This window comes from Macaca nemestrina, chromosome 10 (genome assembly GCF_043159975.1).
Source record: "Macaca nemestrina isolate mMacNem1 chromosome 10, mMacNem.hap1, whole genome shotgun sequence".
Classification (NCBI taxonomy): Eukaryota; Metazoa; Chordata; class Mammalia; order Primates; family Cercopithecidae; genus Macaca; species Macaca nemestrina.
The window spans coordinates 137,620,526-137,634,365 of NC_092134.1; the positions used below are offsets into that span (position 1 = coordinate 137,620,526).

At 46.5% G+C, this 13,840-nt stretch overlaps 1 protein-coding gene and 1 pseudogene across 1 annotated transcript in view; one reads left to right on the forward strand and one right to left on the reverse strand.

Moving 5' to 3' along the window:
* LOC105484171 (anoctamin 2) overlaps positions 1–13,840 on the forward strand; it is a 363,016-nt gene that overhangs the window by 335,751 nt on the left and 13,425 nt on the right. The window contains exons 20-21 of the mRNA XM_011745546.2: positions 11,614–11,766; positions 12,124–12,176. Coding sequence (XP_011743848.1) covers positions 11,614–11,766; positions 12,124–12,176 — 206 coding nt within the window. The remainder of the gene's footprint in view (positions 1–11,613; positions 11,767–12,123; positions 12,177–13,840) is intronic.
* On the reverse strand, positions 6,041–6,328 carry LOC112427136 (dynein light chain roadblock-type 1 pseudogene; annotated as a pseudogene).

Consider the following 13,840-nt stretch of genomic DNA (forward strand, 5'->3'; position numbering starts at 1 on the left):
GAATTGTCTTAGGTCACCCATAAGATACAGTAACATTAATGATAGCTGATGAGCTAGAACGATGCAAAAAAAAAATCTCGTAATGTTTTAAGAAAGTTTACGGATTTGTGTTGAGCCACATTCAAAGCCGTCCTGGGCCATATGCAGCCCACAGGCCAGGGGTTGGACAGGCCTGCTCTAGGGTGTCTTAGGAATCTGCGCTGTCAGCTCCGCCTCCTTCCTGGTGCTTTTTTTTTTTTTCAAACTACATCCTCAACACAGCCACTTGCAGCCACCACCCTCTCGCCACTGCCTCATTTATTCCTTCCAAGGTGTAGTGTTGGTCATATGCCTCCAGTGTCCAAAAACCATCGGGGTCCCGTGCTCCTAGTGAGGCCCTCCCAGAGCATCCTTCCCCTGTATTTAATCCTAGGTCCTTCTCCATGTCCTGTGGTCCAGGGAAGTGAATCCTCTGCAACCTACAGCTTCTTCCTGCCCTGCCTGTCCTGAGTGCTCTCCCGGCCCTGGACTTGCCTGAGCCTTCTCATGCACGCATCCAAAGCCAGCTCTCATGTCACCTGCTCCTTGCCACCTCCCCCTTCCCCCTGCCCCACCGGATTTCAGACAAAATGTCTCCTAAAATAGAGATGCCTTTGGTAATTAATTTCCCAAGGGCAGATTCTTCAAATGGCAGGGCCTTGCCCAGCACTGCCCCCTGGGGCATGGGCACTAAAAACATATTGGGTAAGCCTGTAAAGGGGGTCACTGAATACATGAGTGTATCATTTATGTCTTCAGCTTTCTCTTATCTAGGCTAACAGAATCTCACTTTCTAGTGATGCTGAGCCACGGTCAATTCTCATTTATTTATGGGCTGATAATCCAGTGAGTGGATTATCAAGAGAGGTGGTTATCCTTGTTTCTCTTTCTCCTCCTCCTCCTTCCCTGTCCCCCTCTCCTGCCACCCCTTTCCTTCCTCTGCCTCCTCCCCTCCCCCATCCCAGGCCTATTAAGCACTCGTTTCTAGCGAGTAAGCCAGGGAAATAAGAGAAGGTGTAATGTGAACCCATCCATGCAGTTGAGAGATAGCAGCTCTGGGGACTAGCGTGGTGGGAGAGAAGACTAAAGTCCACAGCAGATGTCAAAATCTCGTTGGGGGCTGTAGTTTCTGCCATCTCCATGGATAACTAAGACTGGGCGGTAGTCACCATATCATTACTTCTGATTTCTCTGCGCCCTTGTGTTTGAAGTAAAAGCCCCTTCACATCCGCTGCCTCTTTTATCTGTAGATGATCACTGTAGGCAGAGTGAGCATCTCTCCTTCCCATGCTCCCAGGGTGTCAGGTGAGAGTCAGGTGCAAATCTAGCTCTGCTTCTATCCAGCAGTGTGGCCTTGGGCATGATGTCCTATCATCTCCCTGGCTTCCCTTTTTTCCTGGAAATTAGAGGGAATTAGACCAGAGAATGAGTTTTTCCCTGCAGTGATGCAACCCACTGGTCTGTGGTCAAAACCAATTGTGCAGTGTGTCACAAGTAATGCACCACTGCCAATGTTTTAGACATACAAGGTAAAACAGAGTCAGTGCCACCCTCACTTTCTTAGATTTCTAAATGTTTTTTGAGGAAGGGACGTGTCAGCATGCACAACTGGAAGTGCAGGTCATCATTTTTCATTAAGTGTCTTGACAGGAATAATAAGTTTCAGACCACGAGACCAGCTGACCTTCAGGGTGCCTTCCAGTGGTGACATCATGGTTCATACATCCTAGTTGAACAATGCACCTTGAAGCCAAGAGGCCCAGGGTGATGTGAGTTGCCTAAGGTCACCCAGATGACTCACTAGTGGAATTGAGGCTACAGCTCCTTTCCAGACCATTCCATGGGAGACTGTCTTCAAGACCTATAGGAACTTGGGCTTCTGTGGAAGGATGGAATGAAGTGAGGTTTCCTCCTTCCTTCCCAACTGGCTAGACCTCCTCAATTCCAGAAGGGCCCATGTCTTGGACTTTGAACAAAAATGAGAGCAATGAAACCAAAGCTGCCCACCGCCTCTGGTGTGCTTGACATGGTGATCCCCGGCCCAGCTCTCAGCTGTCAGCCTCTTTCCCTGAGATCCCCAGGACCACCCATGCAGACAGGAAGTGCGCTGAGCCCACTCCGGGCCTGTCAGTAGGAATGGTGGGGCAGGTCATCAGCCGAGGGAGGCAGCAGGGGGAGATGTATTATATTTACATTTTCCTAAATTGAGCTGGAACCTGGGCTGGGGCCCAGCAGGCTTGGGGGAGGGGCCGCGAGGTGAAGGGAGGCTGGGATCAGCCTGAGGAGGGGTGTGGGGGTAGAGAGCCCCCTCCGGCCGGTGGGTGTGGGGATGGGCTGGCTCCAGACAAAGGGAAACCTGAGAGTGAGGGATTAAGCTGGAGAAACCTGGGAGGGGAGCAGCGCGGGCTTTCGAGGGAATCTCCAATATCAAACCTTTTCCTGTAGGGCTTACTAAGAAGGACTTCAGGAATCATCTCCCACTCCCCCATCTCAGAGGGGAGGAAAGAAAGCTGGCCCAGGAGTTGGCCACGGCGTTAATCATCACTGTCCCCTGCCCCAAAATGGGGCTTCCAAACTGCCTTGCCGCAGGCCTCTCACAGCCCTGTTGTGGGGTTTTCCTCAGGGCCTGGTGAGAGGAAATTCTTCATTTGCTTTAAGAGCTGCAAGCTTAAGTTCTCTGGACACTTGCAGCCATTTGACTTTTCCTACTGAGCAGAAAGACATAGGCTCAAGTTTAATCCCATAAGAGTTCAGCGACAAGTCCCAGAAGAATCTCTTGGTAGAGTGTTACCACCATGTCATTCAGATAAATAAATGATGTGATTGTCAGTTCTTCTCATCTGAAGACCAATGGCCCAGGGTCATGATACTCCCTACATTGTGATGGAAGCTTCTTGAGGGTGAAATGTGTGTCTTATTGATTCACAAGGCCTGGCGTACAGTAAGTGCTCTATGAATGTTTTCCTAAGAAGCAGGAATGAAAGAAGTGATCCTGTAATGAGGACCTTCTGGGCTGGGTGGGGGTGGGGACGGGCTGTCAGTTGGACTCTGCAGACATGACCTTTCATGAAAACTCTCCAGACATCCTTGTGGTATTGATTTAATTGGGACAACCTACTCCACCTCTTGCAGTGCGAAGTCTCCTTATTTTGAAGTGCTAGTAATTAGGGAGTGCTGTCCTCCTTAGGGCAGGTCTCCCATAACAGCATAAATTGATGAACTTATACAATTATCTGGATAGTTCAGGAAAACTACCCCAGATGTTAGACAACTACTGCTATGATAATGCTTTATAGCAAGTACCCCAAAGTCCCGGTGACTTAAAACGGAGACAGAGAATGAAAAACAATGAAAATGACGGGCTCTGGTACTGAGTTCCCTGTCTAACAATGATCAGGTGAAAGTGGCCACTTATTAAAGGAGTAGAACAGCCGGAGCTTCAGATGGAGGGACAACTTAGGTGACACCACTTTCTTTTCAACTCTGATATTCTTTGGTCATGGATGGCAAAGACTACAATGGGTAATTTCCAAATTTCCGACAGAGGCTGGATTTAAGTGATCAGATTTTCTAGAATACCTGAGAAACCGTCAGCACGGAAGGCCCACATATTCTGTCACAAACAACTCCAAGTGTGTGTGTGCTACAAGCCAATGGCTCAAAGAACCAGGAAATTCCTTTCCCTGGGCCATCCTGTTTACACACACTGAGTCATTCCACTGGATAATGAGGCTCCTGCCATCTTCTCCAAATGCTGTTTAAACACAATTGAGGCAGCATCCAGGAGCTGCTTCTAGCATTTCTGGGAAGTAGATTGAATCCCAGGTCGTTTCTCTCCTTTCGCTGCTGAGGCATACATTGCTTGGTGTTATCTGCACTAGACTCCCTCCCCATGCATACTTAAGAAAAAAGGCAGAAGTGTGTCTGGATACCACAGCCCTCAGCATACCACAGAAGGCTTCTGGGATACAGAAGATGCCTAGTCAGTGCTTGAGGAGGGAGGAAGGAATGCAGGGAAGGCAGTCTTTTAGTTTAAAACTTACGAAGAACTGTACTGCTGCCCCACTTCTCTTCTTGCTGTAACAACCAGGAAGCTCGGAGTAAACATTACTGCTCAAACATAGCAGCATTGTGGTTCCCCGAGTTTGCTTACTTGTTTTGTCCTCTTTTCTGTGCTCCTTATTTCCTTTTTCTAAAACCCTATAAGCCTAATTTTATTTTCATTTTGTTCACTTTTGCACAGACCTTTTGGGAAGAGGTAGAGGAAAAAGAATAAAGCAAAACAAGGTCCTCAGTAATGATGTGTTGCTGGGGAACTTCTTTCCAGTCATGACTGGTTTCATGGCCCTTCGAACTCACACACTACATTACCACAGTCCAAATGAGAGGATGGAGGGACGGGAGGAAGGATGAATGAATAATTGTCCTTCACACTCCCGTCTTGCAGGTGGATAATGTAAACAAGAGTGAGAAAGCCAGACCATTCATTTGTTCTTTCAGTAAATATTTACTGGAAGTTCACCAGTCTGTCCTCCAGGAAGTGAATCAGTGGATCTTGCCAACTTAAGTCTCCCTAGCTTTGATGTGGGGCTGGAGAAAAAGCAGGGACTGAGTCTCCTTTAAACAGAAAGAAATGAAGAAAACTTGGAGCCAGACGTGCCTTGCTGGTCTGTCCCAGCATTGCATTGCCCTTGCATGCGGTAAACTCTTAATACCTAAGCTGTGACTTCAAGCCTGTCCCTTCCTGTTATGACTTCCCAGGCTTTCTGAATCAGTCCCGATCCATTGTGTAAACCCCCAGGTGACTCCATGCGGGACCGAAAGGGAATTCCACGTATTGTCTTTATTTCCTAAGTATTTTTTTGTGAATTTGGATCAGTGAATTTGCAGGAATGATCTTAACTATCAACCATATAGCAAATCTTCATGTGCTCCTTCTACCTGTTCTTCACGTGGAACCCAGTGACGAGTGGTGCAAAGCCTCCACGGGTCTGCTGGTGAGAGTCGATTACTTCTGCCCAGCGTTCTACAGCACTGTTAATGCTGGCATTTTGCTCTCGCCATGTGAGGCTGTCAAGGATTGTTTCCATGTCCATCTTCCCCACAGCATACTCTGAGCCCTTGGAAGGATGCCACAGTAATCTGCTCATCCTTGTGTTTTAGCAGTGCACATGGTCTCCAGTATATGGAACGTGCTCAATAAATGCTTGCTGAATGAATGCATGAGTGAGTGGATGGTGAGTGATGGACATTGAGAACTGTCTTATGTTTCTACAAGGCTTCACCATTTTTCTAAGTGATGGAGGCCCATGCTGAGGATCTATGATAGCTCATGCCTTTTCTTCTCACTGTCTTTTCCTATTTGTGTGTTCAGTCGACACTTGCAATTCTTTTTATGCCAGATGTTGTCAGCCCAAAGCAGAGTTGACTTCCCTTGCTCTTGGGAAAAGGGGATTCCCGGGCACAGCCTGAAAATACGGACTGATGAAATAAGCAGTGATGACCTTCCCCTGCTGTGCTCTTACATGAGTATATATTAATAGGCTGTTTCTAGCGGCATCTTTCACTTACTGCCTCCTGAGTGAGAAGACAAACTCATACCAGTGTGTCCTTCCCTGATTCCCTTGCATTGCTCATTAATAGCTCACAAAAAGGAAGATTCTTTTTTTTTTTTTTTAAGCATTTCGGTTATTTTTAATTAAAGAAAAACATCCTTCTCCAAGGGCAACAAAGTGAACTGAATGTTAGAAGGAAGCTGGGTGTGAGTTTCTCGCAAGCTCTTGTTCCAAAACCTGGCAGTGAGGAGAAAGGGCCCTCCCGGAGCTCTGGGGAAGGTTGGCGCAGCACAAGGGTTCCTTTCGTGGGGTAGGCAGAGCCGCCAGCCCACGCATGGTCACGGGATTGGTTCAAGTGGGCTCTAAGGCAACTGCCATGTGCCAGTGTGTTGACATGATCGACATTAATATTCTTGGGGGGGGGGGCAATTAAACTGAGGAATGACACAGGGAGCCAAGAGAGTGGCTTATTCATTTGGATTCTGAATCACAATCAGGAAATAGTGGTTGTCTGGTGCAACCGTAATTTCATTTTTCTTGGAGCAAATTCAAAGGAAGTTGAGATCGTTCTGGGGGTCAGTTTCACGCCCGGTGCTCCGTGCCTTCAGGATGAAGCTGTGCATGAGGCTGGCACACTGTGTGGTGGTGAGGTTGACCGTGGTGCTCTTGATGAGAACGCCGTCTCTGTTCACCACGATGATTCTCTGTACTCCCCTCTGGCTTTGAAGTCACTTCAGTGTCTCCTCCGCCTCTGATATTTACGACCGATCCGGTAGTCCTGCATTGCCAACACTCAAAAAGGAGAATTCTTAAGCCCCCAGTATTCATCTTCTTTAAGTAGACTGTGTTGCTTTTATTAAACAATAGAAAGCGTTTTTTTTTTTTTTAAAAAAAAGAAAAATAACTATAATCATTTTCATTAGAATTGGACTCTCCCAACCAACTGTTTTTACTACAACTTTCTTCAAAGTCTTCCGTGCAGATTGCAGCAATGAGAATTGCGATGTAGAGGTGTTAATACTTCAGGTCTACCTTTCTTTTCACCATCATCAAGTGCAATGCTTTCAGTTCACACACTTTCATTTTTGGCCGTGTGTGTGTGTGTATTTCACAACTGGTGAAAATTAGGTCAGATTTATGAAACAGATACTCTTTGAGCATCTGCTATGTAAGAGGCACCACAAAAGATGGTGAGTGAGGACTTGGAAAAGAATCAAACAAGACACCTGGTCTCAAGGAGCTTTCCATCTAGGGAGCAGGTCAAATAAACAGAGAGGCACGTGCAAGGCATTATGGGAGTAAGGATGAGAGATGCCCAAGGCACCCAGTTCCACCTGGGTGTGCTGGTGGGAAATGGAGGTGGAGAGGAGTCTTCATACAGAAGGTGAAGTTTGAGTTGAGCCTGAGAGATGAATAGCATCCCACTCAGCAGACAAGGAAAGAAGGAAAATTACAGACAATAGTGGCGTGTATCAAGGCTCAGAAATGTAGAATTCATGGTGAGTTTGGGGAAGTACAAATGATTTTGGAATGGTTGGAAGGCAGGCGGAGTTGATCTCCAACATACTTGCTAAATATTTGCCCTTAGCACAGAATATGGGTTGGGAGGAAATGGGTCTGGATATGTTCACTGAAAAATTTTAAATAAATGAGTGAAAAATCAGAATTGTATTCCATCAAAATCTTCTCCACCAATCCCGGCAAGTCCATTCTATTTTATCTACTATACTGTTTGTGTTCTCTAAACAGATTGTCCTGAAACCTCCTTGCTGAATGTTGTTCTGGTTAGTTTAACCCACTCCTCCTTGTTATTTTAACCTAAACTCAGAAAATCACTGATATAGGAAATGTCTCCAGCATCAGGCAGTGTAGGGCTGATGGTTATTCTAGAAGATCCTTGGCTGCTGAAGGGTGAGAGGAGAAAACGAATGGGGTTTGCATGGAGGAGTTTCCAGCCTTTGAGCTCAGCATTACTGGAGCATTTTACAGCAGGCGTTGTAAAGCTTTGGTTGAAAATCAGCTCAAAGTTTTCTCCCTAATTGGCTTGGCCTGGTTTAATCTGTTACTGGTCAGGCCGAGCTGGCTTCTATTACGCAGCACACTGAGGATTTCCGGTGTTGCTCTTATCCTAATGGAGGCTTGCTGCTTTTAGAAACAAATCTTGGTGTTGGCAAAAGCTGGTATCATTGTATCCTCTGAAGTAAGCCCAGAAGGACTTCCATCTGATACAGCATTTTAGACCTTTGACTAAAAAGAGCAAATCTTGGATTTGGAATTTGCATGCTAGAGAGTTATGGTTTTATGTTTTATTCTCCCCCAAATAGAACAAAACTTCCTATTTGTTTCTGCCTCTTTGGGTTGAATCCTGGCAATGCTCAGGTTACCCAGTCTGAGCAAGCAGCACCTGCAGCAATGGGACGTCTGCAGAGAGGGCCTATTCTTGGCCCAGGATACCGTGGAGTAACACCAGAGGAGGGGACAGGAGGATCTTGTCACTTCGGGTCCAGCATTGCTGGGCCCAGTCTCTTGAGGCCATCCAGTGCTGAATATAGAGACTTAAATGGTGAGGGGAAGGAGGAGGGACATTTTGTTATGGGACTGGGGTAATGAACAGGAGCTGTTAGAGAGCATCGAGCCAGCACTGGAAGATGTTTGTGTTGACAGAAGAGGGACAACAGAGTCCATGTGTGGAGAGTTTGTGAAGGTAAAGAAGCAAACCAGCAGGGAACCCGTAGAAGACAGCATTCATGTCTGCCTCTGGAGTTCATATGAAGAGAGAAGAGGAAGTGGAGAGTCCCATTTTCCCTATAACCCTGGAAGGAAGTTAGATTTCAGAGTACCACGTGCACGAATGTGGTGAGGGCATGCTGTGTACATTTGCAATCCCTCAGAAGTAAACTGCCCTTCTCCCTCCCCATCAGTCTCCTTGCCAAACCCTTGCGGAGGCTCTGGAGAGTTTGCACAGTTCTGCTGGCGGAAGTCACTCATGATAAGAACATATGCCTGCTGAACTGAGCTCATTAGAATCAAGAAGACCAACTTATAACTCCATAAATATACATCCATCCATACACTTAAACACAGACATGCATTTTACAGGTTTTAGAATGCTAGTCTAACATCTGTTTTCCTTTTCTTGTTAATTCCATTCATCCCCACACCCCCTCTGGCCTTATCCCCATTCCTGACTCCAACGTGAATTCCTCAGCAAAGCCTTGTTTAAAAGATGAGAGAGCGCCTGCATTTTGAACGGGCTCCCAGAGCTTGTTTTGGGGGATTTCTCCACCACCCTCCAATCCTTGTTGGCCAGCCAGCTAGTCAGGTGATCACTCTAAGGTCCCAACCTGGACAAATATGTGTCTTTCGATGCAGGCGTCTTGCTGTCAATCAGCACCTGCCAGCCTCCTAAGGCCTGCTGGAACCTACTGGGCACCAAGGACAATGGCAGTGGACAGGGTTGAATCAGCCAGAGCAGTGACCCACAGCTGTGGGCTGAGCAAACAGCCAAACCAAAAGCAGTTGGGCTGGGGAAAGTTCCTTGCCTGTTCCCTTTCCTGGAACTTCTGTTGTGGTTGCTCTTATGCCTCTGTAGAAATGGAACTTTTTTCCCATTCGTGTCATGTTTTGTCATGCTTTATTTGAATATTCTAGACTCATGAAGCTTGTCTAAGACAATGTGAACCATAGCATCACAGCAAATCAGACTTGGAGGCAATATAAACTGGTCCCTTCAATTTATCAATGAGGTTGCGGATGCCCATTGAAACAAACAGGCTTGGCCAAAGTCATACCTCTAGTTAGAAGCATATCCAGGTCTAGAAGTTGAGTCTCTCTCATTCAGTGCTTAATCCTTAAGTTTGTGTCTGTTTAGCATATAAGTACATTGCAGTCATCTGTACATGATATTTATTCCAATAAGAATAAAATTACACATAATAGATACCATTTATTCAACAGTTATTATGTATCTGACATTGTACATATTGTACATTGTATGTACATTGTACATATTTTGTATATAATTTACCCGTCTGGAAACCCTACTGGGTGGTTATTACTATTATCTTCAATTTATAGTTGAAGTACCTGAAGCACAGAAAAGTTTAATAATTTGCCCTTAGTATGTAGGGGAGTCCTAGAACATTGTAACTTTCCTGGACTCTGGGTTGTGTTTCCATCAGCAAATATGTACTGAACCCCTAGAGGGGATGGAGGTCTTACCTTCTCACTGGGAAATAAAGATATATGAGCAAGTCAATCACAGAAGCATGCAGTGAAGGCTGCACCAGAGGCCTGAACACGGGGCGGTGGGGACCAGAGGAGGAAGGATTGGGCTTCACCAAGGAGGTGGCATCTGAGTGATCTCAGGGATGCACAGAAGCTTGCCAGCCAGAGAGTGGATGCTTGTGCACAAATGAGTGGAAGGAACTCATGTGGCAGGGGACAGTTAGGAGGGTGAGAAGGCAGGACCATGGTCGTTGCTGGGGAGATGCTGGGAGATGAAGCTAAGGAGGCAGCTTGGAGGCAGATTATAAAGCGCCTGTATGCAGTGCTAGGGAATTTGGATTATATTCAGTGAACAGAGTGGAGCCAACAGGAATTTTTATAAGCAGGTAGATAACAGAATCAGATGACAGGGGCTGTGTGCTGGATAGACTCTAGCATTCTGGGAGACTGGTGACAAGAAACCCCATCAGGAGGCTGTTGCAATGGTCCAGGTAGGGCTGGACTGTTTCCGGCTGTCTGATGGGCATGGGTTGTCACACCACGCTTTTGCTTCCGCAGCTTCCGCAGCTTAGAAGGTCTCTGACTTGATCCTCATGAAAACTACATGCCCATCTTTCCAGACTGTGCTCAGGGGCTCTGCATGGAGACCCCCTTCAGTCCCTGCCCTGAACAGATGTGTGTTCCCCTCCATTTGGGTCTTCTCTATCACTAGTACATTCTTTATTCTTTCTTGGAGCACATAAAACCTTGTTGCATGTGTTTGCCTACATTTAACTCTCCCCTTTCAAACCCAGTTTCTTGCAGGCAAGACCAGACCTTTGCCTCCTTAAATACTTGGTACGGGGCCTGACATTTAGTGAGCTCTCCATAAATGCATGATGGATGAATAAACTTTTTTTTTTTTTTTTTTTGAGACGGAGTCTCGCTCTGTCACCCAGGCTGGAGTGCAGTGGCGCAATCTCAGCTCACTGCAAGCTCCGCCTCCCAGGTTCACACCATTCTCCTGCCTCAGCCTCCCGAGTAGCTGGGACTACAGGCACCCGCCACCACGCCCGACTAATTTTGTTTTGAATTTTTTAGTAGAGATGGGGTTTCACAGTGTTAGCCAGGATGGTCTCGATCTCCTGACCTCGTGATCCGCCTGCCTCGGCCTCCCAAAGTGCTGGGATTACAGGCGTGAGCCACCGCGCCCGGCCGATGAATAAACAAAGGCAGTGACTGTAGACATGGAAAGAGGAGTCCAAATTTGGGAGGTGGTTTTTAAAGCCTTATCAAGGGTAGGCAAACTGTGACCTGTAGGCCAAATCTAGCCACTTTATATATTGCTTTTGTAAATCAAGTTTTATTGGAACTCAGCCAAGCCCACTTGTTGATGTGCTGTCTATAGCTGCTTTTACTGTATAATGGCAGAGTTGAGTCATTGTAACAAAACCATATGGCCTGCAAATCCAAAAATGTTTATTACTATCTGGCCTTTTACTAAAAAAGTTTACCAACCCCTGAGTTAGATCAGTAGGATTAGTGACTGGCGGTAAAGGGTGAAGGGAGGAATTAAGACATTTTTTTTTTCTCATATCTCCCCACCATGCCTAATCCAGAGCTTTGCTCCCAAGTGATGGCATTGACCCACAGGCCTGCAGGTACTTAGAAAGAAATACCGTGTATGTGGCACAGGAGGAAAAGGGAGGCTAAAAATTACCCCATATGGGAAAGAGACCCAAGGAAGAAAGGACAAGGGGCCGTAGCTGCGAGCCAGAAGGGACCTGAGTCCTGCTTGTCCCTGCTGAAGCCCTCATGCTGTTCTCTCTTGCAGTCATCCAGTTTGGTTTCGTCACCCTCTTTGTGGCCTCCTTTCCCCTGGCACCTGTGTTCGCCCTCCTCAACAATGTTATTGAAGTGCGGCTGGACGCCAAGAAGTTTGTCACGGAGCTGAGACGGCCGGATGCTGTAAGAACCAAAGATATCGGTATGTGCCCTCCTTAGAGGTCCCACCAGGCCCATCCTTCTGTCATTCTGTTCCCTGTGGACACAGTCACACCACACCAGGAATCAAGAGGGCTGCGAAAGCCCCTCTTCCCTTTGGGTCCCTCATCCTCGTATCCTGAGGTGCAGGGACGCCTTCTGAGACCACATTATCCACCCCCACTTGTGATCTGAGCTTCCAGACAGGGGGGCTACCTAAGCCTTTCCAGACAAGCCCATTCTGGGGGGCCCAGCAAAGCTGCTCGGTAGTTCACCTGCGAAACATCACCCGGAGCTTCAGCCTTGTCATCACTGGGCCGAGGGCGGGAGTGAGCCAGACGCTGTCTTTTCTGTCTTGTAGGAATCTGGTTTGACATTCTCTCTGGAATTGGCAAGTTCTCTGTTATCAGCAATGTGAGTACTTACATTCGTGACGCACTCGCTCTGTGGGAAGGGCTTCCAGAGAAGCTGAGGTCTTCAAAGTGGGAAGCCAGCCCTTGCACCTCCCCAGCCTTTTCCATTTGGAGCTTTATTGGTGACAGCACTCTGGTTAACAGCTCACAAATGCCTTGTAACTCATCGTGCTGTCGCTAAGGCTGTGTAGGTTTATTTTTAATTTCACAAGGAGAAAGGTAATTATCCATCAGAATGCATACCTTGGCCCTGACAGTCAAAATCAGATCTCTCCTCAGAGCCAAGAATGATGAGGAAAGAATTCTACATATCTGTTCATCTCTTTCCTTTCTTATTCTACTCCTGAGTTAAACAATGCATGGAGCATTGCCCAGGCTGCAGTCCCTAATTACAGTTCCTCCAGGTTGTCAGTGCAAAGTCTTAATTATCTCCAAGGACTCTGGCACTGCGTAGGTTAAGATAGGACATAGAAGAAGAAGGCTCCCACCTGTGGTGACTTCCTTAACTCTCTTGCCAGACGTGTCTACACTGCAGAGGAAATCCTGCTGGGCCCCAGCCAGCTCCTCTTCTGCTGTGTTCTTATATGGACAGTGGCCAGGAAGGGCCTCCTGTCCCACCTCCCAGGAATGTATCAGCCAGCTCAGTGCACACCAAGAAAGCCACAGCCCTTTTCCCTGGGGAGGCGAACAGTGATTTGACCTGATTTCCTACTAAGATCACATAAAATGGCTGGAAGGTGTGTGGTGAGGCAGAAAAAAATCAGCCCACTGCATTTTGAATGTTGTGATGTAGGAAGTGCACATCTCGAGGCTTAGAAATAAGGTGCAGTTGGGAAAACAGATCAGTCTGCTACTTTGAAGTTGTGTCTGCTAGAACAGAGGCCCCGAGTGTTAATCACTTTGCATCTACAGTACGAAATGACATGCAGTCTTACTTCCCTGGCCTCTTTAAGCCTTGTTTACTTATCTGTCAAACAGGAGATAATAATAGTACCCACCAAATAAGATCATTTGGGACATTAAATGGCATGATGAAAGGACATATAACGAGGGCCCAGTAAGTTGTAGCTGTGATTACAATGTTATTCCTTCTCAAATATGGTTCTGGCCATTCATATTCACATACACATTTAGAAAACAATATCTGAACTACATTTTGGTAAAGGGCTTTAATTGTTGGTGCAGGATGCAATATAAACACCTGCCAGAAAGACTGAAGACTTTCTTTGCAGAAGGTACCTCTGTGTTCAAATATGCAATCATTCATTTGTCGTTTGGTTTGCTCCATGGACATTTATAGAGCGCTTAGATATGCCAGACACTATGTTGGGTGTGTGTGGCTCCATCTAGCAGGACCTGTTTCTTTCTCCGCTGTGTCTCCGTTTTCTTAAGTAAAATGGATACAAGAATAACTTCTATTACATGACTTGCTAAAAAAGTGTTGAGAGATAATGATCAAATGAAGCAAACTGTGGAATCATATTCTTGGTATTTCTGGATTTCTGGTACCACTCAGGGGCAGAAGTACATGGGCATTCCATTTCCTTGCCCATTACACTTATGTAGTACCCTCATCACTATAGGTAATTTTCTCAGGAAAGCGTTCACTCTGTTTGGGCTTGCTCAACAGCAATGTTAGATATCTCAGAGGTGGTTTCATTCCTT